Here is a 26,781-nt window from a genome sequence, read left to right as displayed (position 1 = left end):
CAGGGCCTTCTGAGGTACCAATATGATTTTTTTAAAGAATTTCTTTCCAAGGGCCAACACCAGGCCAAACAACCTAGGTTTTCTTTAAACAAATTTCCCAAGAACTAAGGCTCTAACCAACGTGGATTTCTAGAGAATTTTCTAAGGACCCTCAGGCTCAACAATGTTATTTTTTTAAATATTTTAAACTTGGATTTTTTAGTTTCTCAAGGACCTGAAGACCAAACAACATGGATTAGTCAAAGCATTATATACAAAAACGCTTAGATCATTTAAAGTAATTGTTTCAAGAATTTCTTTAAAGAACCCTAACAATTGAATGAATAAATTAATTCTTTAAACGAACTACACAAGTATAAAACTGGTCCTTGAAGAACTAAAGGCGACCAAGATTATTGGTCAAAACGTCTTTAAAAATACTCGAAACAAAAATTTCATTGTTTGGTAGAAGGTCGTTGAAACATTTTTTAAAAAATTCTCATCAACAATAATCGTGAATTTTTTAACATTTTTTCAAATCTCAATTTAACACAATTCTCCGCTTTTTTTTGACTAAGCGGACAGAAATCTTTAATTTTTAAGAGAATTTTCTAAAAATCATCTGAAAAATGTTTTTCCTAGAACTATGCATCCAACCTATAAATGCGTATTTTTTTACAATTATTTTCAAGGATGAGCTGCCCAAAATCATGAGTTTGCTAAAAGTTCTTTCAAAGGACAATATAGTCAATAATCTAGGAGCTCTATAACTTAACTTCAATTTTTTTTAATGTTAAGGACCGACAAGCCAGTTTTATTTCCTCAATACACCCACCTTTCCTTGTGTATTTTTTCAAAGACCTGCTCAGAAATAATCATGGATTTTCTGATAATTATTTTAAAGAGTTCTCAAACCTATAATCTAGGATTTTTTTAATTTAAATCAAGGACCATAGTTGATGATTTTTTTTTTTTTTGTTGATATTTTCCAAAAATTGTTTTTCTCACCCTAACATACCCGTTTTCCTCCACTTGTCATTTTCTCCAGTAAATATATATGTATATTGCTTTTTTGTTTCTTTTTCATTTTTATGTATTGTTCTTGAATTTGTTGTTTTGTGGGTGAAACAAAGCATTTAAATGTCGCGTCGCCAAATGGTGGGCGATTGTGTGCCTGTTTTATGCTAATTCCGGTTGAGTTTTACCTTCGTTGATGTAGCCAACAAAATACATACAATAACATAAAAAATCGTACTACAACAACAAAATACACCCAACTGCTTAGTAAAATATTTCATTGCCTTCACATGAGACAGCTGGAGAAAAGGTTGACTAGTGCCGAGGTTTGCTTTTTTTCTTCGAACATTGGCATTGTTTTCGTTTTTTTTTATTTTCTAACATTTATTTTAACTTCTTTTTCCAATTCGTTGCTGTTGTTGTTGTAGTTGTTGCCACTGTCTGTGGGTGGTTGATTTCTTGAATTAGGGTCAACATTCCTTGCAATAATCAGCTAAGGAAAGATATAACTTTTTGGTGGCTAACGAGAGAGGGATGGGGGAAAAAGAGAGGAGAGAGGCATTGGTATACCTTAAAGGTGTCATAAATCATTGTTGGGCTCTTGAAACTATTTTGAACATTTAAAGTTTGGCATTTTATTTAATAGTCCAGTCGAAGTTTTTTTTTTGGTCAGGTTGTTGCCAAAAATTTTAAATGTTATATATTTTGTATTTGCCGGTAAGGTGATATATTTTAGAAAATGGTTATTGTTTTTTATGATAAAGGCCGTTAAATGGAGACTATATTTATATTTTATAACAGACAACAGTTTTGAGAGTTCGTTGAAAAGCCTTAGAAAAAAGATAGAAAAAGTATAGTAAAAAAAAAAATTATAAAAAAATAAATAAATAAATAGTAATAATAATTCTCTTCGAAAGAAATAAAAATGTTAAAAAAAATCGATTATTGGTCAGTTTGTCCTTGAAAAAAAAAAAATGTTTCAAAAAATCTCGGTTCCACTAATATTAGATTTTTCGATAATTAAAAGAAAAATCCAGCAAATAATGTAAGTAGAGCTAAAAATATCGGCGCTATAAAAGATTAAATTGTTAAGTAACATAAATAGAGGGGGCAAGTCCCTCCCCTCTTCCACATTTTTAGATTTAGATTCATAGAAGTCTGTGCATGCAATCAACAAAAGATATCGTTTTTTTTTTCAAAACGTGGGTAAATAATCTCTTTAAATCCGGTCGTAACCTGTCAAAGACGTTAAGAGTGTCAGTCTTATGTAAAAGTCATGAAATTCATATTTACAGGGTGAGATAAAAAAACAGCAAGAAAGTCAAACGCCCTAATTTTTACATTTTTTTTTATTAAATTTTATTGAATGAAAGCAAAAAATGTCGGAAATAGCATCAAATTTTAGAATAATTTTAGATTTGTTCGAATTGGTCACCATTGACACAAATTATGGCCTTTAAACGGCCAAATGGAATAGGTCACACGCTGCCCGAATGTTGCTCTGTGATATTTTGGCCCATTCCCAGCGAAGCGCTTGCTTGAGGTGAACGACACTTTAGTATTTTTTAGTGCCAAGCTTGCTTTCCAAAATACTCCAGACACAATAGTCCAACGGATTGGTATCCGGAAATTTTTGGTGGGCATTGTGCGCGGGAAATGAAGCGAGGAACCTCATTTTATAAACAATCTTGGGTGGTGCGTGCTGAGTGAGATGGTGGTGAGTCTTGTTGCAATGTCCAAGGTCTGCGGCCAAAATGTTTGCGTGTCATAGGCTTTAATACATCTTCCAGCATATTTTCGCGATAATATTCGGCATTTATTCTGATGCCACGCCCGATTAATACGAGCGACCTTCGGCTGTTATGGCGGCTAGCACTATCACCATGGCCGGCGCTTGAGTTTTGGTGGCCAACCGAAGGTGCACATTTTCAGCTGACCTCTTTGGCAAGTAAACACGATCATTTTGTTTGTTTACAAACTGCTGGACAATGAATGTTTTCTTATCGGAGTTGGAGAAAACCAAAATCGGCAGTTCACCACTTTCGCCCAAGCGAAGCAACTCTTTAGCTCTTTTAAGTCTATTTTCTTTCTGGTGCTGTGTAACTTCTTGCACTTTTTGGAATTGAAATGGCTTTACCCCGAGCTAATTTTTTAATATTTGCCGAATGAAATATTGCTATGTTCAGCTCATCTTTTGGGCCACTGCGACGTGGGTTTCGATCAAGTCGCTTCTTTACTTTTCGAACCATTTCTGCAGATGTTGCTGTTTTCTTCCGACCACTTCCTTTACGTCGGGTTACGTACGACATTAACGAGCGAAGATACGAGACACAAAAGATTTATTCACATTTAAATGCTGGAGTGCTCTAACGATAGCCACCTGCTGTTTTCCAGCCAAATATAAAGAAATCACACTTTAACGCTAGAATTCCATCACGAATAACTTTTTTTCTGGAAAATTCTCACCAAAATGCTTTTGTATGCTTGTAAACAGTAGAATAAGCTGTCACTGCAATAATTTTAACAGCTGTCGGACGAGTGGCCTAGAAATGACAACAGTCTGAAGTTGGTTATAATTTTTTCATATTGCCCTGTATGTTGCTCGTTGGTCTTTTTTCCAAAATAAGTTCAAATATTCTACAAAATTATTTGTCATGAAATTCTACAATAGGTCCTAGAAGACCAGAAATACCTATATTATTAAAAACATATTTTAGTGTTAATTTGAATTTATTCAAAAATCTCTAACAAAGCACCATTTTGGAAGGATGGCGTCAAAGACAAAAATATTCTTCATTAAATTTTACTGAAAGTCTCCACAGAAAAGAAATGAAGATTATTACTGCTTATCAAACAAATAATAGCCTCAATTTTCTCAAAAAAAAAAAAAAAAAAAAAAAAAAACAACAAGGGAACTGATGAGGGTTTATGGCTCTTTCCTAAACCTAGGCATTCCCTGCCATCCCCCTGGTAAACATTACCATCGTTCTCCACTAATAAACAAATGTTGTTTTTATAAAAACAACAATAAAGGGATTAAGCCTAACGTTTTTACAACAACAAAATACTATGATATCCCGAACAAACAAGCCAACACTGTTCAAAAAAAAAAAAAAAAAAAAAAAAACAATAAAATAAATAAATAAATATAAAAAAATAAATAAATAAATAACATAAAATAATCTCCAATTTTTTTGATCAAATTTTCCTCGGACTTTTTTCGAGTAGACGCCTGAAGTAACCTTAAATTTCATTTTAGCCGAAAGGTGACAAAAGAAGAAATATTCAACACCAAATTTCACTATAGATCTCAGGATAAATTATATACCTGTATACAATAGTTTTTTTATGAAAATTATATTCAAATTTTCTTTCTTCTACTTTTGTCTTAAAAATATAAAAAAAAAATAAAAATATAAAATCATGTTTATTGGACCTGCAAAAATATTACAAAATATCGAATTTCTTGGGCTTTGGAAAAAAAGCTAAACCAAAACCTCCACTTTTCTATATTTCTAAGGAAATATTAAAAAAATCCACATTAGTTGAATATTTGTTTAAAAAAATGTATATATTTTTTTGTGAGAATATATTTGACATGAAGTTTTTTGGTCCTTGAAAAAATATTATGCTCATGTCCAATTTTATTGCTTCTTAAAAAATGTCTGCAAAAATTCCACGTTTTTGTTTGCCTCTTTGTCACATTTTTAATTATTTTATTATATTTTATTTCAAGGATTTTCAATCTATGAATTCACTTTCAATCCATGAAAATCCTTGAAATAAAATATAACAAAAATATAAATAAAATAATTTAAAAAAATAATTATTTAAAAAATAGTGGTTGATTAGCTTCCCAAACAAAAACTGGTATTTAAGGACTCAAACCTCAATCTAGCTACATAGGATCTGAGAGCCGAAAAAAAACCCACAGAAAACATTGCATGTTGGTAATTAAAATATTAGCAACGACATGCGTTTTTTGTTAAATTAAAATTACTTTCCGCTCAGCTTTGGCCAGAAAGTCAAAGGAAAAGTTGTTATCGTTTCCATGAAAGACGACACAGCAACAGCAGCAGCGGCAGCGGCAAAATGACGGAAATCAAAATTAGTGCAAGTGTTGGTGAAAAATTTAAATGGAGACCACTGAGAAACCTGATGGCGGCGACGAGAGGATGTCGCAACAAAACGGCCAAAACAATTATAAGGCATTTAGGCGTGTGCACACACACACACATATTAACATGTTTTGTGTGCAGAACTGCCAAAGAAAAAGGTTAAAAAATTTTCTTTTTCAAATGGCATGGAAAATTGCCGCTGGATGCAACATTAACATCCATTAGCAAGGAACACGTGTGGCAATTCCTAACCTTTTAACTTACCACCCCCCAACCAAAAAACAAGGAGAAGAAGAAGAGTGTAAGATTTAAAGCTTCACTTAGCGGTTGTGATTTGCAATTAACACAATTCATTCATTCCTTTATTCATTCATTCATTCATCGAGTTTGCTAGTCACTCATCCGAAAAGTCATTACTTGATTGTTGTTGCTTATCTGACTGACTCACTTTGTGTTGAGGGAATAAAAAAAGCAACACAGACAACAAATCATCCCTTAAATGCCTTTGGTTTCATCACCCCCCCCCCCCCTTTCCTTTCCCTTCCACCCCACCCCACACACACAGAGAGAGATAGAGAACAATACCTAATTGCCAAATGATTAAACGATTTATGATGTTCGTCGCTGATTGTTTGAAGTGCCTAACGAATCGAATAATGGCCTCATCAAGTTGTTGAGAATTATTTGCGGTTGTTTTTAATTTCTTGAAGAGTTAAAGGATTTCGACGAATTCTTTTCGGTTTTGTTGTTGTTTAGCCAAAGGGCTTTTGTCACGCTTTGCAAATCAAAGTGAGGGAAAAAAATAAATAATAAAACGTAAATCGAACCATGGGAGGTCCTTGGGCCTTAAGAGGAAAATTGTGACACTTGTTGTCAAAATATTTCGGGTTTCAACAGATGTCATGTTTTTCCTATACTTTCGAATGTTATTTTTGATATCTTTCCAATTAAAGGTTATCTGTTGAAGCTTAAAATTGGCAGAACAATTAGGACACATTTTTACTTTGGGTTCATATAAATATTTTTTTATATCTGGTTTTCCTTGAAATTCTTACCAATTCCATAGCCTTGTATTAATTTTGTTTTTGTTTTTTTTCCTTACAGGTTCTGGTCAAATCCAATTATGGCAATTTCTATTGGAACTACTCTCAGATTCCAGCAATGCCGGCTGCATAACCTGGGAGGGTACAAATGGTGAATTCAAATTAACCGATCCCGATGAGGTTGCCCGTCGTTGGGGTGAAAGGAAATCCAAGCCGAACATGAATTACGATAAATTGAGTCGGGCATTGAGGTGAGCAAATGAATCCGAAATTTAAAAATATTAGAAAGGAAACCTTTGACCCTTTTTGCTAAGAAAGTGGTAAAAACATTTTTAAGTAAATTTGGAAAAATTTTTGGTATAAAAGTTTTTAAGGAATATTTTCAAAACAATCTACCTTCGATGGTCGAATAGTCCTTTAAATCCATGCTTATTGGTATAAAAGTCTTTTTAGTTAAATATTGATCCTTTCGATAGTCCTAAGGTCCTAAATCCTCGTTTGAAGTTCGGAAATTCCTTCGAAAACATTTGAAAAAACCAAAGATAAAAAACTCTTTTAAAACAATTTCTAAAAACCTTCGGAAACTCCTAAAAAAAACATTTGTAAAAAATTCAATTCAGTTTTTCATTTTTTTTAAATCCTTCGTTAAAATCCTTCAAAAGATTTTTGTACAAAATTCACGTTTGAGGTTCAGAAGGTCTTTAAAAAATATATTTATAAAACAGCCAATGTTTTTTATTATTATTATTATTATTATTATTATTATTATTATTATTATTATTATTTTAAACGAACATTGTTAAAAAAACCCAACCTTTGTTGGTCCTTGAAAAGGATTTTTACTTTGAAAAAATATTTTTAACAAATCCCTATTGTTTATCCTTGAAAACAATCCACATTTATTGGGCGAAGGATATTTATAAAAAAAAAACAAAATTGATGGTTTTGGAAAATGTTGCAAAAATATATGGTCTACAGGTTTCTGGAGGTCTGTATTTGAAAACTAAACAAAAAAAATCCTTCAAAAAATATTTAAAAATGTCATTGAATAAACATTTAAAAAAATCCTGAAGATCTTTCAAAAAATATATCTTTTTGCAAATATTCAAGATTGTTGACCTGAATATCCTTGAGGGAATTGTTTGATAAAAAATCAACGATTGTTAATCACCTGGAAGTTCTAGAATACATATTTAAAAATTCTACAAAACATCCATGAACATAAAAGTCTTTAAAAAACAACAAAAACATTATTAATATTTTGAAAAAACATTGTTAAATAACAACATAGGCTGGTCCTTGAAAGGGATTTTTTCTTTGGGTTTTGATCCGTGAAAATTTTTTTTAAAAAATTAAAATTAATGGGTTTTGGAATAAATGTTGTAAAAATCCATGAGGATTGGCCTGTAGATTCCTAAAAAAATATTTAAAAAAAGTGCGGATCTCGGTCTTTTTTAATATATTATGGTTGGTCCTTGAAAAAATTACTTAAAAAAATTACAAATTTTAATTTTTTTAAAAATCTTCAATTCTTTGTCTCTTAAAAAAATATACAAGGTGGGATAAAAAACTGCAATAAAGTCAAACGCCATAATTTTTATATTTTCGGAAATAGCATCAAATTTTAGAATAAGCTAAGATTTGTTCGAATTGGTCACCTTCGACACGAATTATGGCCTTCAAACAGGCAATGAAATCATCACACGCTGCCCGAATGTTTCTCTGCGGTATTTTGGCCCATTCGCTTGCTTAAGGTGATCGACACTTTGGAGATTTTGGTGGCCATTGTGCGCTAGAAATGAAATGAGGAACCTTAATTTGTACCCATTTTTGGGTGGCGCGTGCTGAGTGCAATGGTGCCTTCAAAAAAAAAAAAAATAGTTTTATTAATTGTAATTTGAAGCCACCAAAAAATGGATGAAAAATTGGTCTGAGAACCTCTTTTGTAGTCCTTGAAAATATTTTTCTAGGATCCTTCGTTACAATCCTGCACTTTTTTTTTAATTTTCCACTTTTTTTTAATTTTCCATTAAATATTCCTTGGAATTCTTGCATTTTAGTTGTATAGTGTCTTCGGCAATATAACTGAATACAATACAAGGATTTTTTGACGGAAATGTTTAACCCTCAAGCGAGTCATCAAATGGGCCTTTTTGGTTCTTTTTTACAAAATTTATTTGAAACTCCCTTTAAACGGGATCATAGCAAATCACAATATTCTTCAAAATTATTTGTCATAAAATTTCAGTATAGTTCTTGGAATACAACAAAGCTCTGCTGAATTAAACCCCAGGAATTTATAAATATTAAAAACGCTTTTTAAGGTTAACGCCGAACCTGATATGATTTAAAAAAAGTGATTTTAGATGGATGACACCAAACTTTAAGCCACCAAAAAATGGATGAGCAATACAATGAACCATGAAAATAAATAACCTAGGTTCGGCTGGACCGAACTTTTTGTACCCTCCCGCATTTGGAAGGAACTTGAAACATTTAAAAAAAAGAAACCTTCGAAAAATACCACTCAAATGAAAACCTTTATATGGTGGCCAGACGGGGTCCTGCATAAGTAATTTGTTGTCAACGGCTGTAGTAACGATTCCGAGCTTCAAATACGAAATTTGTAAAAATCTGGTTAATAATATAGCTAAAATCATCAAAATACCGAATATCGATAGGTATCGTAATATGAGGGCCGTACGAAGACTTGAACCTGCACAGACAATTTTTTGTCATAAGCTGTAATATCCATTCCAAACTTCAAATACGAAATTTGAAAAAATCAGGTTAATAATGTCGCTAAAATTATCAAAATACTCAATATCGGGTCGTATCGTTATAAGGGGTCTATACGAAGTCGTTAATCTGCTTAGAAAAATTTCCGTCATAGGTTGAATTGCCCATTAGAAACTTCAAATACGAAATTTGAAACAATTCCATTGAAAAGTGTGACTAGAATTATCCAAATACCGAATATCGGAAGGTACCGTTAAATGGGGGCTATACGCGGACTATCGTGGACCGATATGGCCCATCTTCGAACTTGACCTGCCTGCAGAGAAAAGACTGATTTATGTAAAATTTAAGCATCCTATCATAATTCGTTTTGACTCTAGCGTGATTATAACATACGAACAGATGGACGGGAAGGCCTAAATTGTCTTAGAATTTTACGGTGATGAAAAATAGGTTTAAAATTATTATTTCGATGAGTTAAAAACAGAATGACGAACTTAATATACCCTCCATAATATAAATGGTGAAGGGATATAAAAATTCGACCGTGAGCCACTTTCGAAGTTTTGCTCTTCTGCGTTGGACATTATTATTGGCCTGAAAATATTTTTTTAAATCTTTTGAATTTTTTTTTTTTTTTTTGAAAATTTTGTATAATTTGCTCCTAATTTACCATCTATTCGTTGTCCTTTCTTCAAATGCCAGACGATTAAGAGTTTTTCTTTCTGTGAGTTTTCCGCGTTGTTCAGTATCATTGGCTTCAAAAAAAAAAATGTTTTAAAGCACTTCAAAACATTTTTTGAAAATCTTCTATAATTTGCTCCCAATTAACCATTTATTCTTTCTTCCCTTCCCTCACATGCCAGCCAATAATGAAATTTTTTTTGTAATTGGCCAATCAAAAAAATTTCCAAACAACAACAAACAAAAATCGCCATCGCCATAATGGCCCTGCACCGACTCATGGTCGAAGTCATTGTCAGTGGTAATTAGCAATAATTTGCTGATGCCCGATGCTATTTTTGCAGCTACTTTCGCCAGCATTCTGACAATGAAACAAAGAATGCAGAACTTTTTTATCTACATGTCGATGGCGATTTTTTGTGCAATTTTCATTTTCCCATTTTCCTCTATTTTCATTTTCCATTGAATCGAAAACAATGACTGTCACACAATAATTGTGATGTCAAATGAAATTCGTGGCAATTTCATTGAACAGCAGCAGCATCGCATTATTGTGTTGTGCAGTGGCACAGCCAACAGCAGTTGCAATGGCAGTCAGAGAGCTGGGTAGAAGATGGGGAGGGGAGGAATGCAATGAATAATAAAAATAGACATTATGTATTGCTTGGCTCCTCTTTTAATTTGCTGCTGTTGTTGTGATGGTGTCTGTGTGTGTGTGTGAGTTCGTTTGTCATTCGCTCTTGTGAATTGTGGCAATTCAGGCATTCATTTGGACCGGAAGTGACCGCCAACATCTCGCACTACTACTACTACTGCTGCTGCTTCTGTTTCTACTACCTCTGACGTTAACGAAATAAAATCTTGCATCTGATTTTTTTTGCCATGCCTCACCATGCCATGGCATGGCACGAGATCCATATTTCGGTGCCATTCATCATTGAGGGTCGTCCGAGTTTTTTTTTTTTGCAATGATTTCCATCTCCATCAGACTTCTGCGAACTTTTGTTCTGATGTGCAACACAGCGAACCGAAAATATCAAAAAAAAAATCAAATTTCCAAAGAAAGTGTTGGCCGTTAAAGGTTCCGCATTGCAATTTTTATGGTTGTGGATAAAATACAAAGTGCGAATTTTTTCCAAAACTTATTTCAATTTAAATATTAATTGAGTGTTGAGTTGGCACAGTGGGTGGTAAACATTGCTGCTGCAAAATATTGTACAAATCAATTACAATCATGTTAAGGTAAACATCATTTGACCCCCCTCCTAACCCCTGAGCAAACAATCTCGACTCGGCTCAAATTGTCATTTATGGTCGCATTATTATTCTTCTTCGTTTGACATCAGTTCTGGCAAATTTCATTACATTTCCAATTTTATTACAATTTCAATTCTAATTCCAAAGGCAGTAGCGCCAGGAGTAAACTCAGCAGTGGGCTTAATTCGATTTCTATACGGCAATACAAAAGAAGCTGCCACCCCAAAAAAACAAAACGGCCAACCTTTCTCTTATTCAACCATCCAACCTTCCACACACATGTTGTGAGACAGGGCAGAACATTTGTTATCATTAGGCCAGTGAGGAAAACAAACATTCTCCCCCACCCCTCTCTACCCCTCATGCCATGTGACACATGATGTCTGATGGCCACAGCTTTCCTATCCAAAAAAAGTTGGTATTAAAGTCACAACATTTGGCCAATCTTTAAATCGAAAACGATTTCCTATTTTTTTTTGTCAGCCTTCTCAATTTTTGGGCAATTTTCTTTGATTTTTCCATAAAAAATCATAGAATTTTCCTCTTTTACTTCGCCAAGATAATAATCAATCAATGATGCAGACGACTAATCAATGGATTCAATTATTTGGCCTTAAACATGTGCTAGGATTTTTATCGTTAGATCACATCTCCCTTGATGACCTGCTGAACTATTAGAGCTAATGAAAATGAGGCAGAAAAACGAGGGCAGGGGCAATGGAGGGTTCAATTGCCCGCTGCATGCACTTGTTATGCCAATCACAAAACTACCGCAGTTTCCTTTGGAGGATAATGAATTAGTTGTATGTTCTTGCAAAAATATTGATGACGCTAAGCAAAGTCATATTTCATGCACATGATGCTAGGGATGGGAGTGTGGCAATCTCAAAATCAAGCAAACAAAATGTATTAAAAAAATCACTTTGAAAATCTTATAAAGCCCATTCATTTGTCTATAGAGGCCATAGGAGACCAGGAGGTCTTCTATTGTCTAAAGAAGACCTGGAGGTCTTCCATTGTCTATAGAAGACCTGGAGGTCTCTATTGTCTATAGAAGACCTGGAGGTCTTCTATTGCCTATAGAAGACCTGGAGGTCTTCTATTGCCTGTAGAAGACCTGGATGTCTTCCATCCAAGACCTGTAGGTCTTCTACTGTCTATAGAAGACCTGGAGGTCTTCTATTGCCTATAGAAGACCTGGAGGTCTTCTATTGCCTATAGAAGACCTGGAGGTCTTCTATTGCCTATAGAATACCTGGAGGTCTTCTATTGCCTATAGAAGACCTGGAGGTCTTCTATTGCCTATAGAAGACCTAGAAGCCTTCTATTGTCTATAAAAGACCTGGAAGTCTTCTATTGTCTATAGAAGATCCGGAGGTCTTCTACTGTCCATAGAAGACCTGGAGGTCTTCTACTGTCCATAGAAGACCTGGAGGTCTTCTACTGTCCATAGAAGGCCTGGAGGTCTCCTATTGGCTATAGAAGACCTGAAGGTCTCCTATTGGCCATAGGAGACCTGGAGGTCTCCTATTGGCTATAGAAGACCTGGAGGTCTCCTATTGGCCATAGGAAACCTGGAGGTCTCCTATAGTCCATAGAAGACCTTGAGGTCTGGAGGTCTTCTATTGCCTATAGAAGACCTGGAGGTCTTCTATTGCCTATAGAAGACCTGGAAGTCTTCTATTGTCTATATAAGATCCGGAGGTCTTCTACTGTCCATAGAAGACCTGGAGGTCTTCTACTGTCCATAGAAGACCTGGAGGTCTTCTATTGTGTATAGAAGAACTGGAGGTCTTCTATTGTCTATAGAAGAACTGGAGGTCTTCTATTGTCTATAGAAGAACTGGAGGTCTTCTATTGTCTATAGAAGAACTGGAGGTCTTCTACTGTCCTTAGAAGACCTGGAGGTCTTCTACCGTTTTTAGAAGACCTGGAGGTCTTCTACAGTCCTTATAAGACCTGGAGGTCTTCTACGGTCCTTAGAAGACCTGGAGGTCTTCTACGGTCCTTAGAAGACCAGGAGGTCTTCTACGGTCCTTAGAAGACCTGGAAGTCTTCTATTGTCCTTAGAAGACCTGAAGGTCTTTTACTGTCGTTAGGGGACCTGGAGGTCTTATATCGCCCATAGAAGGCTTGGAGATATACTTTTCATGGTCGTTTCTTTAAAAATGATTAAAAATTTATTGGTCCTTTAATGGGTCTTAGTCCTTAAATTTCTTATGCTTTGACAAATGTCCTTAAGAACTCCTCGTTTAGATATGAAAGATATGATCCTTATGCACGAAAAATCCTTAAAATTCCCGTTCGCGAAGAGAAATCTGCAACATTTTATTTTTTTTTCTCCCTCAATTACCCCATCTTCTCTTCGTTACTTGTCTGTCATTTGCACTCGTCCTTGTAACCTGTTAAAAGTCTCTCTTTTTTTTATCAATTTGACAACATCTTTGTCAATACGCAAATAAGCTAAATTGTCAAATTGAACAGAGGCTTATCCTTGTTCTTGTTGTTATCTTCTTATTTGCTTATATCCTTTGCAAAAATAAAACAATTCAAAGACACATTCACGAAAAGGATACCAATCAACCATGTAAATTGCCATCGCCCAAAAGGGGCGACGACGCGACGAGGAGATGCCAATTTTTGTTTGAAGTTGTTGTCTCGGTAAAATATTTTAACAACACTTGCAAAATTACGGTGTTAATGCAGTTTACTTTGAAAGAAAAACGAAAACGAACGATTTAAATGGTATGAGGGGAGGGAGAGATGGAGAGATCAAAGGAATTGTTATCCTGTTGTTGTTTGTGGGGAATTTAAGATATAAAAGCATTGCTCTTTTAGCAACCCCTCCTCCCACACACTCAATCCTTTTCTCTGTATTGACAGCAGCATCTTCATCGTCATCGTCATCGGCATCAACACCAAACATAAATCCTTTAATGCTTCATTTACTTTTATTTCGGTCCTTGTTTGTATTTGTATTGGGTGGGCAAACATGCATGAATCTCCACATAGGACATATGTGTTATTTGGATGATTGGTGTTGATGGTGTTGATGGTATTGATGATGATGGACACTTGTATGTGTCAAATAAATGGCTTGCTTTAATCCTTTTTTTCTCCCTCCCTCCCTCTCCCCACATACTCAAAGTGCTACTGTAGAAATCTGTTGAGTTCTGATGTTTTTTTGAGGTTATGTTTACCAATTGTTTCCCATTTATAAAGGACTATTCTGCCTTTGCCATTCATTTACCAAATAGGGAAGACAATCACTGGCTGATTGCCTCGGATTGATGATGTCAATGACGATGATGGTGGCGATGTCTTTGTTTGTTGTTTTGATTTCCAAAAAAGGGTTTTTATTTTCGAATTTCTGCTACTGATTGAATGTGTAAATATCCAGGGATAGTATTGGCAAATAGTGCCTGAAAGCAATCCTTATTTTTGTAGTGGACAGCCGAGAGGATTTGGGACATGTTTAATATTTTGAAGGATTATATTTTAAGAAAGCTCAACTTTATTCGCTTTAATTGGAGACTAGAAAACTTCAGGACAGGAGAAGACCTCTAGATCTTTTAAGGATACTAGAAGTACTCTGGGTTTTCTAAGGACACTAGAAGACCTCCAGGTCCTTTAAGGTCATGAGATGACCCCACAGGTCTCTTAAGCCCATCAGAACACTTCAATCTCTTCTTACGACACCAGGGCTTCTAAGGACACTTGGACACCATCAGGTCTTTTATGAATACCAGAAGACCTCCAGGTCTTCTAAGGACACTAAAATACCTTCAGGTCTTCAAAGACCTGCAGGTTTTCTAGGAAAACTCGGAAACCCCAACGTCCTTGAAGGACACTTAAAGACCTCCAGGACCTCAAGGGCACAACAAGATTGTCTTTAAAGGACACTAGAAGACCCCCAGGCCTTTTAAGGACACTAGAAGAAATCTAGGTCTTCTTGGGAAACTAGATTTCTCCCTACTTCTTCTAAGGACACTAGAAGACCTCTAAGTCTTCTTAGGTAACCGGAAGACCTCTAGGTCTTCTGAGGACAATAGAAGACTTCCAGTTCTTTCAAGGACACTGAAAGATCTCCAGGTCTTCTAAGGACACTAAGGTCGTTGAAGGACACTAAAATACCTCCAGTTCTTTTAAGAAACTGAAAACTTTTCATATTTTCTCAGGACACTAGAAGACCTCTATGTTATCTCAGGACATTAGAAGACCTCCAGGTCTTCTAAGGACACCATAAGACTTCCATGGCTTCAATGGACTCCAGAAGACTTCCAGGACACTAGAAGACCTCTATGTTATCTCAGGACATTAGAAGACCTTTAGGTCTTCTAAGGAGACTATAAGACTTCCATGGCTTCCATGGACTCCAGAAGACTTCCAGATCTAAGGCAATAAGAAGACCTCCAGATCTTCAACGGACACTAGAAAGCCTCCAGATTTTCTAAGGACACTAGAAAGCCTCCAGGTCTTCTAAGGATACAAGAAGACTTCCAGATCTTCTAAGGACCTTCAGGTTTTATTATGACACTAGAAGAGCTCCAGGTCTTCTAGGGACACCAGAAGACCCCTAAGTCTAGACATAAGAAGACCTCCAATTCTTCTTAGGAAACTTGAATACATCCAAGTCTTCTAAAGATTCTAGAAGACCTCCGCGTCTTCTATGAAAACTAGAAGATATCCAGGACATCTATTAAAACTAGAAGACCTTCTAAGGACACTAAAATACCTCTAGGTCATAAAGTGAAACAAAAATACCTCCAGGTCTTCAATGGAAGTTAGGATACCTCCAGGTTTTCTATGGACACCAAGTCTTCTTAGACACTAGAAGACCTCCAGGACTCTAGAACATCATCAGGTCTTCTATGGAGACTAGAAGGCCTCCTTTTTCCAATGACACTAGAAGTCCTTCAGGTCTTCCAAGGAGACTAGAACACCTCCAGATATTTTAAGGATGCTAGAAAACAACCAGATCTTCCAAGGACCCTGGAAGTCTTCCAGGCTTTTAGTGTACACTAAAATACCTCCCGGTATTCTAAGGACTCTAGACGATCTCCACGTCTTCTTAGAACACTAGAAGACACTCATGTCTTCTAAGGACTCGAGATGACTTCCTGGTATTCTAAGGTCACTAGAAATCCTCCAAATCTTCTAAGGAAACTGGAAGACCTCCAAGTCTTCTAAGGACACTAGAAGAGCTCCAGGAGGACTTCCATGGAAAGTCCTGCAAGTGTTCTATGACACTTAAAGCCCTCCTATTCTTCTACGTCCTTGTGTTTCCTCCTACCTCAGTCTTATCAAAATCACTCTCTTATTTCCTAGCCAAGAATTGCCCGTCAGGAGTAATTTAAGCGACTTTTAATAACCATAACCTCTGTGAATGATTTGTGAAAAGGAAGTTTTTTTTTTCGCTTCTTCCAAATTCATTCAAGCCATAATTATAATCTGACGCTAATTATGCTTCTGATGAAGGCTAAGGTCATAAAGTGAGCGCTGTTTAATTTTTATTCCAAATTCAGTTTCATGTCTTAACTATGGGGCTAAAATTAATGCATGCCATTTTGGAACAGTGGAAAAATCCTCCCTAATTTACCACAAAGGTTACGCTCACAGTAAATTTCGGACACAAAAAAAGGACACTGGCCGTATATTTATTTAAGATTTATGGGCTGATTTAATTGCATTACACGAATGGCCATAGCAAACGTGGAGTTGTATTAAAAGTAATGAATGAGGAGGAGAATTTGGGGGGAGGGGAATGATGAGAGGAGATGAGAACTTTTGCAGAATAAGTTAAAGATGTCTGGGTTGTTTTATGCCCGGGCTGGGGGGAGGTACCAAGGAAGTTTTGTTTTTCTTTATTTAAAATGACAGACATTTGATTTTCTTGGCCCTGGCAAACATTTCATTTTTATTTGCCAACAAACAAACAGTGGCTGTCGACCATAGAATTTAGAATAATGGTTGCGAAATGTGTTTGGTGTAAAGTGTGGGAAGTGTAAACAATAAAGACAAAGTGTCGAGAGGGGAGGGGGGGTCTCAATTTCCCTCTTCCCTCCCTGGGGAGATGTTGATTTGATGTATTATCTTGTAATGTGTTGAGATTTTAATTGTAATTTTTCCTCTCTCTCTCTCTCTTCCAGATACTATTACGACAAAAACATTATGACCAAGGTCCATGGCAAACGTTATGCCTATAAATTTGATTTTCAAGGACTTGCCGCCGCCACCCAGCCGGCGGCCAGCGATCCCACCTATAAATATCAAAGTGATTTATTTATGACACCATATCATCATAGCGCCAAATTGAGCTCGTTTATGAGTCCGCATCATGGAATGACATCGTCATCAGGTAAGATGAGAACAATATATATATACAGGGTGAGATAAAAACTGCAACAAAATCAAATGCCAACATTTTTAGACTTTTTTTTTAAAATTTTATTAAATGAAAGCAAAAAATGTCGGAAATAGCATCAAATTTTAGAATAAGTTTAGATTTGTTCGAACTGGTAACCTTCAGCACAAATTATGGCCCTCAAACGGCCAATGAGACCGTCACACACTGCCCGAATGTTGCTCAGCGGTATTTTGGCCCATTCACGGAGAAGCGCTTGCTTGTTGTGATCGACACTTTGGTATTTTTTAGTGCCAACCTTGCTTTCCAAAATACTCCAGACACAATAGTCCAACGGATTGGTATCCGGAGATTTTAGTGGCAATTGTGCGCTGGAATAGAAACGAGGAACCTCATTTTGTAACCATTCTTGGGTGGCGTGTGCTGAGTGCGATGGTGCTGAGTACTGCTGGAATATCCAAGTTCTGCGCTTTGTTCGAATTGGCACGAATTATGGTCTTCAAATGGCCAATGGAACCGTCACACGCTGTCCGAATGTTGCTCTGCGGTGTTTTGGCCCATTCCCGGCGAAGCACTTGCTTGAGGTGATCGACACTTTGTTATTTTTTAGTGCCACCCTTGCTTTCCAAAATACTCCAGACACCATAGTCCAACGGATTGGTATCCGGAGATTTTGGTGGCCATTGTGCGCTGGAAATGAAGCGAGGAACCTCATTTTGTAACCATTTCTGTGGTGGCGCGTGCTGAGTGCAATGGTGCTGAGTCCTGTTGGAATGTCGAAGGTCATTTGCGTGCCCAAGGCTTTAATATACCCTCCAGAATTTTTTTTCGCGATAATATTTGACATTTATTCTGATACCACAGTCGATTAATACGAGCGGAGAGCGACTATCGGCTGATATGGCGGCCCACACCATCACCATGGCCGGCGCTTGAGTTCTGGTGGCCAACCTACCGAAGGTGCATATTTTCAGCTGACCTGTTTGGCAAGTAAACGCGATAATTTTGTTTGTTTACAAACTGCTAGACAACGAATGTTTTCTCATCGGAGAAAACCAAATTCGGCTGTTCACCACTTTCGGCCAAGCGATGCAACTCTTTAGCTCTTTTGAGTCTATTTTCTTTCTGTTCGGGGTGTAGGTTCATGCACTTTTTGGAATTTCAATGGCTTTACGCCGAGCTAATTTTTCAATATTTGCCGAATGGAATATTGTGATATGTTCAGCTCACGAGCCATTTTGCGGCCACAGCGACGTGGGTTTGGATCAAGTCGCTTCTTTACTTTTCGAACCATTTCTGCTGATGTTGCTGTTTTCTTCCGTCCACTTCCTTGACGTCGGGCTACGCTACCAGTATCACGGTAACCAGCGATGGTACGAGACACAAAAGATTTATTCACATTTAAATGCTGGAGTGCTCCAACGATAGCCACTTGCGGGATTCCAGCCAAATATAAAGAAATCATACTATCACGCTTGAATTCCGAATAACTTTTTTTCTGGAAAATTCTCACCAAAATATTTTTGTACGCTTGTAAAGAATATAATGAGCTGTCACTGGAATAATTTTAACAGCTGTCGGACAAGTGGCTTAAAAATGATGGCAGTCTGAAGTTTGTTTTATTTTTTTTTTTATTTTTTTATCGATAATTTCGGCATTTATTCTGATGCCACGGTCGATTAATACGAACGGAGAGCGACCATCGGCTGTTGGTTTTTTGGTTGCAGTTTTTTCATCTCACCCTGTATATATAAATTTACCCTAATAAAAATTGGAAATTCCCCCATTGCTCTATTGAAGCTCTAGCTGTAAGGGGCCTAAAAGTATGCTTTAATTTTTGTCAATTATGTGAGAGGCACTTTGAGAACTAGCGTTTATTTCAAAGTATTTTATGAAACCATGAAAATCGATTTCCGAAGAACTCAGGTTCCTTAAAAATTATTCCAAAACCTCAACTCTGCTTCGACAATAAATTCTCAGTCTCGACAATAAAATCTCAAAAAAATCACATTTTCATTAAATAATAAAATTTAATAATTATTCATTCATAATCGGGATAAGTTCATAACAATTGAGCAGTTTGACCTTAAGAAATATTCTCAAAAATTCCACGGCTGTATACGATTGCATTTGAAAAAATTCTTTGATATTCTGAAAAAATTTTGTGGTAAAATTTATTCCAAAAATTCCCTGAAATCCACCTTAGACATAGTTAAGCTCCTTAGATTCCCATGATTCCCCTGAAATCCACCTTAGACATTGCTAAGCTCCTTAGATTCCCATTATCAATCCAAGTTGATGTTAGTAAATTCAAAATTTATTTTTAAATTTTGATTTACAGCTTCTGGTCTGGCCTTAGATTTCCATCATCAATCCAAATTGATGTTAATAAATTCAAAATTTATATTTAATTTTAAATTTTGATTTACAGCTACTGGTCATTATTCCAAAATATTTCATTTTATGAAACCATAAAAATCGATTTCCGAGGAACTCAGATTCGTTGAAAATAATTGCCAATGTTGTACAATGTTGTGAGAGTCCTTGACAATAAAATCTTAAAAAAAAATCGAATTTGATGGCCTAATAATTTAACATAAATCGAGATAAGTTTATGACCATTGAGCACTTTGACCTTAAGAGATATTCTCAAAAATTCCACAGCAGTAAATTTTGCATTTGAAAATATTCTTTGAAATTCTGAAAAAATCTTGTGGGAAAATTTATTCCGAAAATTCCCTGAAATCCACCTTAGACATTGCTAAGTGCCTTAGATTCCGATTATCAATCCAAGTTGATGTTTGTAAATTAAAAATTTATTTGTAAATTTAAATTTTGATTTACAGCTCCTGGTCATTATTTCAACATTGTCTTTATTTGTTTTTTTTTACAAATTTGTCACCCATCTTATTAGATCATATTCAAACAAAATTTTCAAAATTTCAAAATTTTATGCTAATATAAAAATAAATATTTAATTCGTATTTATGTTTTATAGCTACCTTGTGTCTCTGTTTTGTGCGGTTTTATTGTGCCATTCGCGCACCATAAACTGGTTATAATTTATGGCTAGATTTATGAGCCATTTTTTTGCTATCGTTTCGATCGTTGTTCGATCAACTAACATTTCAAAAAAAAAAAAAAAAAAAAAAATCACTAAAAAACGTGAATTCCAAATCTTGAAATATAAACAAACAGAGTTTGGTTTTAAATTATGGGGGTGTATTGTCTGAGTGATTGAATTGGCTACTAATTAGCTAATTTATTGGATGATTGGGTTCCGGCAGACATTGTGGAGTCATGAGGAACTAAGCGCAATAATTTTTTGGGGATTATTTGGAGCGGAATGAAAACGGGTCTTGGTAACAGAAAAATTGTTAGATATTGGTATTAAAAGTTCTTTATAAAAAAAAAATAGAAAAAAATTATAAAATTTTAAAAAAAGAAATTTTCAACATTGTTTGTCATAAGGGCCGTGTTATATTATAATTTTCTTTAATAAATTTTCAGAAAAATTTTGAAGAATATTTAGAACAATTTCGCTATTTTTTTTTTTTTTAATTTTTCTTTGAGTTTTCGTGAATTTTTTAATGAGATGTAAAAGCAAAATTCATGAATTTGCCAACCGTGTGCATTTTAAACACCTTTAAAAATTTATTTTTAGTTATAATTTTGAAAAACCTTCCAGGTTAGTAGTTGTGATTTTCAATGAAATTTTTGTTAAGAATTTTTAAGGCCATCCAAAAAAAACCTTAACACTACACATTGCGAATTTAGTTGTCAATTCTTTTAGAGGATATTTAAGGGTGATAATCAACCCTTAAATATACCCTAAAACAATTGACAACAAAATCCACAATGTCTTGTCTTAATGGTCCTTCAAACAAAAAATCGTTAAAAGAATTGATGGCCTTAAAATCCTTTAAAAAATGCAATTAAAATCACAACTACTGACCTGGAAGGTCCTTCAAAATTATTATTAAATAATCAATTTTAAGGATGTTCAAACAAAAATGGTTGGAGATTTCATGAAGCTCTTAAAAAAATTGTGAAAGGCATCAGGAATTCTTAAAAAAACCGAATATCCGCAAATATTGGCCTTAAAGGTCATTAGCATGAACAAGTCTTAAAGAAATTGAAAAAGTAAAAAATAGGCAAAAATCCACGATTATTGGCTTTTAAGGTCCTTTCCAAAAGTTATAAGGATTAAGGATACCTGTAAACACTTCGTAATATGGAACATGGCTATATTTTTTAAATGTCGTTCATAAATTCGTTGAAATATTTTTCATTTATATTTTGAAAAACCTCGATAGCTAATCTCTACAAAGATTCCCACAATTTTTAGCCTCAAACTTGATTCTTAATTTCTTTGAATTATATCCTAAAAACTTCACTAATATTGACCTCACAGGTCCTCAACAAAACATAAAACCCTAAATATATTTTAAATTCCGTATAAAAATTCGTTGAAACTTTATTAAATTTTACTTGAAAATTCACCATTGCAAGTCTATTAAGTCCTTTGAAAAAATAAAGAAATATTAGATATTTTGAAAATTAGTTCTAAAATTCTTTGAAAAAAAAAAAAAAAACAATTCGTTAAAACGTCCTTCGTTTCATTGCTTCTCATTAATATTGTTACTAAGCGTCCTCAAAATTGCTTTGATAGGTTCTTAAGTCCAGGTGAATCCTTCAAATCCGCAACAGTTTCGTCAAAGAAAATCCACAATGGTTTCCTCCAAAGGACTTTAACAAATTATAATCAATGGAGGTTGATTCTAAAGCTCCTTCAAAAATATTTCACGATTACTTCGTTATGAAAAAGGTCATAATTTCCGGTTTCAAGGGCTCTTTGAAAATTGTGACCCTTCGTGGGGGAGGTATCAGAATGGGTGGGTCGAAATCTACCATCGTTACATAAGATCTTGTGTTGGAAGAAATTATTCAAAAATGTTCACCCTTTGTCGGAAAGGTGCAAGAAGGAGTGGACCGATCGCATCCCATCTTCACTGCAGATCTGCTGTTAGTAGAAATAATGGTATATGTGAAATATGAATAGAACCAAATGTTAATTTTGGATTTTAGGATCGTTTTGGTTATTGAAAATGTTGACCCTTTGTGGGGGAAGTACAAGAAGTAATGGTCCGATCTTTATGACATTTATAACAGTTCTTCTGTTGATAGAAATATAGATATGTGTCAAGTCTAAATGGAATCGCATACAAATTTTGCGTTTTATGAGCTTCATGTATATTCAAAATTTTGACCCTTTGTGGGGAAAGTACCAGAAGGAGTGGACCGATATATTCTATCTTCACACCTGACTTTGGGGTTGGGGTTGGTCGTATGGATCCTTTAAAAAATATTTAAAAAATCGTTCCAATATTCATTTTAATTCGCTGACTACTGGTCTCAAAGGTCATTCAAATAAATTTAAGGACTTCTCTTCGAAAATTCTTAATGTCCCTCAAAAAAATCTTCAGAAATTCATTCAGAACATTATTAATGAATCCAGGATTATTTGTTTCAAAGTTTCTACGTCAAAAATTTAAATTAACTCCTTGATTAAGATGTTGAGTGTCCTGGGATACTACTTTAAAAATCCAGTATTTGTAAAGAAAATCTAAATTCTTAAAGGATTTGCAGATTATTTAGAATTTTGTAATGACCTAAATGGATCGAATAAAAATGAGGAATTTGTCGTTTTTTAAGTACCCTTTGAGACTTCTTACAAAAAGTCCCTAAAGGATCCAAGCTTGTTCCTTAAAAAATTATTTAAAAAAATCATAAAATTTTGGTATTAAAAGTTCTTTAAAAATGGTTAAACTTCAAGATTGTTCTTGGAAAATTCATAATGAAAGCTCCTGAAGGTCCTTAAAAAATTTGTTTAAAAGATCCTTTAAAATTTCTTTAAAAAATCCATGATTTTTGGTTTAAAAATTCTAAGAAAATTCATAAATTTATTCAATCCGGAGTGCTTGGTGTTCAGGGTTTTTTAAAAAAATTCTTTACAAAATTCTAAATTTTCAGGGGTCCTTCAAATATGTCCTTAAATACATAATTATTGGTGTTATGGACCTACAAACTATCTTTTAAAAATATGGTAATTGTCGGTTTCAGGGGTCCTTTAAGGTTCCTATACAAAATCCAGTTCTTCCAACAAAATCGTAATATTCTTAGGCTTTAATGCCATTCCAATCAAATCCTAAAATCATCCCTGAATAGAAAAGTCCTTGAAACTAATTCTTAGAAGAAAATGTAGAATTTTCAAACTTATCAATTTATTAACAATTTCTTAAATAATCTGGGGTTTTCGTCTGTTCGGTCTAGAACAAACTTATTTTGAAAAAAAAAAAAAAAATGCGTCACAAACTCAATATTTTTAATAGGTAAGGTCTAGACAAATCCTTTAAAAAAATATGCGTTGCTGTTCTGTTAGGTCTAGAAAAATACCATAAAAAATCTACTTTTGGTCCTGAAAAAAATCTTAAAAATTTCTTACAAAATTGTCTACAATTTTTCATCTGTTTGTTCTTCAAAATATCCTGAAATCGAAGTTTATTGTCCTAAAAGTAATTGAATTTATATTTTGGAAAATAGACGTTTTTTGATCCGTACGTCTCTTAAAAACCCACCTGGGATAACCTGGTAGTTTAAATAATATTTATTCTTTAAAAATCCAGGTTTGTTATTGATCATTGGGTACTTGGAAAACATTTAAATAATAAGTGTTTTTTTTTTTTTGATTATTTGAGCCATGATTTTTTTAAATACGACGGTCCTTAAATGTCCCTGAAAAATATTCTTAAAAATTCACATATTTTGGTTTCAAACATATTTTCTTAAAAAATCGATATATTTTTTTAAACAGGGGATCCTTGATAAAATACGTTTTTTTATATTAAAGACAGATAGTCTTAAAAATGCCAGGACTGTTAGTCTGAAAATCCTGAAAAATATTTTTTTTAATTAAATATCTTTTAAGAATCCAGGATATCCTAGAGAAAATATTTCTTGTTTTTAAACCAGGAGATTCTTGAAATTTTATTTATTCTAAATCAAGGACCGTTAGTCTTAAAATCCTTGAAAAAATATGTTTTTTTTTTTAAATTAAATATCTTTTAAGAATCCAGGAGATACTTGGAAAAATATTTTTTTGTAAATCAAGGACGACTAGTCTTAAAATTGCCAGGATTGAAAATCCCTAAAAAATATTTTTTTAATCTAGGACTGCAAGTCTTAAAATCCTTAAAAAAATTAAGTAATTGAGAAAATATCTTTTATCCAGGATATCCTTAAGAAAATTTTTCTTTTAACCAGGAGATCCTTGATAAAATATTTTTTTTTTAAATCAAAGAAAATCCTGAGAAATAATTTTCAATTTAGAACTGCTAGTCTTAAAAAAAATTTAAATTTTTGAGAAAATATCTTTCAAGAACCCAGGATATCCTTGAGAAAATATCGATATTATTTTTCTCTAACCCATTTAAAAAAATTTATTTTTATAAAAAAATATTCTTAAAATTACATTTTCAATGATCCTTGAGTCTATAAAAATACTCCTTTTGTACTCGAAAAATATTCTTAGAAATTCTCTTTTAATTGACCTTGAGTCCTTAAAAACTACTATCCTATTTGCTCTCAGAAACTCCCTTTTGTGGCTCTTTTTTTTTTCAAATGAAATCCTTAAAAATTGTTAATTAAATAAAATTAAAAAATTTCAAAATTTTAAAACAAAATCAAAAAATTCTCGATGACATATTTGTACTCTTTAAGGAAATCTTAAAGAATCCATTTCATCGAATAGCCCTTGTGCTCGTTTTTATATTTAAATATTTTTTCAAAACGTTGTCAACATTGCATGTTTGTAGGCTTTCAAAACCTATCCTTATTTTTATTTCGAATATTTTCAATATTTTTTCATTATAACTTTATCATTTACTAATTTCGTCTCTCCATCTCCATCTATTTTTAGCTTCCATCTTCCCGTCGGCCGCCTCCTGGGGTAACTGGGGTAATCACTCGAATTTGTATCAACCCCATTCGATGGGCCATGTAACACCCTCCCACGTTGCTCCCCATCTGAGCTCATATCCCCACTACGCATGACCATCATCGTCCGGTGGTGGCTTCTAATATGAGAGCAACGCCATCGCTGGTAGCAGTGGGGCACATTCAATGCATTCAAGTGGCGTCGGTACAACAGCTGGAACAACATCGAGTGCTGCGGCGGCAGCCATTAATGCTGCCACCCTACACAATCTCCAGTCGGCGGTTAGTTCCAGCACCAATATGTCGAGCGGTCTAATCAACAACTCGAGCAGTGGCGTCGGCGGCGGTGGCAGCGGTGTCGGCGGTGTTGTTGGCGGCTTGAATAGTGCCCTCCAAACGGGCAGTAGTTTGAACCACAATAGCCTCAGTCTAAGCAACAGCAGCAACAGCGGTGGCAGCAACAGTCTCATCAATGGCAACCATCTGAATATAGCAACAGCAGCCTCTCTAACGACCAGCCATTCGCATGGCATGGGTGTGGGAGCGGGCAGTGGATTTGGGGCCCTGGGTGTTGGCGTCGGTGTCGGGGTGGGTGGCAGTAATTTGAACTCGCTCGTTGTGGGTAATCGTCTGATGAATTCGGGTCTGACGACAATACTCAAATGATAACATATGGCTGACTACGGTCTGAGCTTGAGCGGCGCCAACAATGTCGGCGATGGGCGTTCGACGACAACGGCAGCAGCGGCGGCGGTAATTAATGCAATCGAACCACTGACACCCACCACATACAGTCCTCCGTTTCCAGAGGCGCCAACATTTTACAGGCACATTAAAGGTGAACAACCATATTGAACGAGACCACCAACAGCAACAGTAACAGAAATAACGTACATACCCCCAGAAAAAATGTAAGAGGAGCCCCTCCTCACCCCCATCAAAAATCCTCTCTCTTACCGTTCCGAAAAAAAAACAATTCCCCTCCAAAATATGAAAATACTAACGAATTTTTAAATGTTGTTATAAATAAGTTCAAGCGGATGGACGATAAAGGTTATTACTTGTCTATAAAAGAAAACATAAATCCTCCCCATTTGGGTTAGTCCAAAGAAAAGTGGGTCCAAAATGGTTCAATTGGATAATATGTATGTTTATCTAGGACTGAAAATTCTTAAAAAAATGTTTTTTTTAATCCAGGACTGCTAGCCCTGTTTTATTTTTAAAACCAGGAATGTTAGTCTTAAAATCCTTGAAAAAATATTTTTTTTAAATTATTGAGGAAATTTCTTTTAAGAATCTAAAATATCCTTGAGAAAATATTTTTCTTTAAACCAGGAGAGCCTTAATTTTTTTGTAAATCAAGGAATGCCAGTCTTAAAATCCTTGAAAAAAATATTTTTTTTAAATTTTTGAAAATAAATCTTTTAAGAATCCAGAATATCCCCAAGTAAATATTTTTCTTAAACCTGGAGATCCTTGAAAAAAATATTTTTTTTCTAAATCAAGGATGGCTAGTCTTAAAATTGCCAGGATTGAAAATCCCTAAAAAATATTTTTTTTAATCTAGGACTGCAAGTCTTAATAT

At 34.7% G+C, this 26,781-nt stretch overlaps 2 protein-coding genes across 2 annotated transcripts in view; both read left to right on the top strand.

Annotated features, from left to right (window-relative positions):
• Positions 1-25,874, top strand: part of LOC131801784 (DNA-binding protein D-ETS-3-like) — a 61,380-nt gene extending 35,506 nt beyond the window's left edge. The window contains exons 5-7 of the mRNA XM_059120727.1: positions 6,219-6,408; positions 16,987-17,195; positions 25,180-25,874. Coding sequence (XP_058976710.1) covers positions 6,219-6,408; positions 16,987-17,195; positions 25,180-25,313 — 533 coding nt within the window. The 3' untranslated portion in view covers positions 25,314-25,874. The remainder of the gene's footprint in view (positions 1-6,218; positions 6,409-16,986; positions 17,196-25,179) is intronic.
• Positions 25,383-25,862, top strand: LOC131801774 (uncharacterized). Its single transcript, XM_059120715.1, has one exon. It carries the CDS (start codon positions 25,383-25,385, stop codon positions 25,860-25,862), a length of 480 nt encoding a protein of 159 aa, XP_058976698.1.
• Positions 25,875-26,781: the final 907 nt, after the last annotated feature.

This window comes from Musca domestica, unplaced genomic scaffold (assembly GCF_030504385.1).
Source record: "Musca domestica strain aabys unplaced genomic scaffold, Musca_domestica.polishedcontigs.V.1.1 171, whole genome shotgun sequence".
Lineage (NCBI taxonomy): Eukaryota > Metazoa > Arthropoda > Insecta > Diptera > Muscidae > Musca > Musca domestica.
This window is presented reverse-complemented; position numbering and strand designations above follow the sequence as displayed.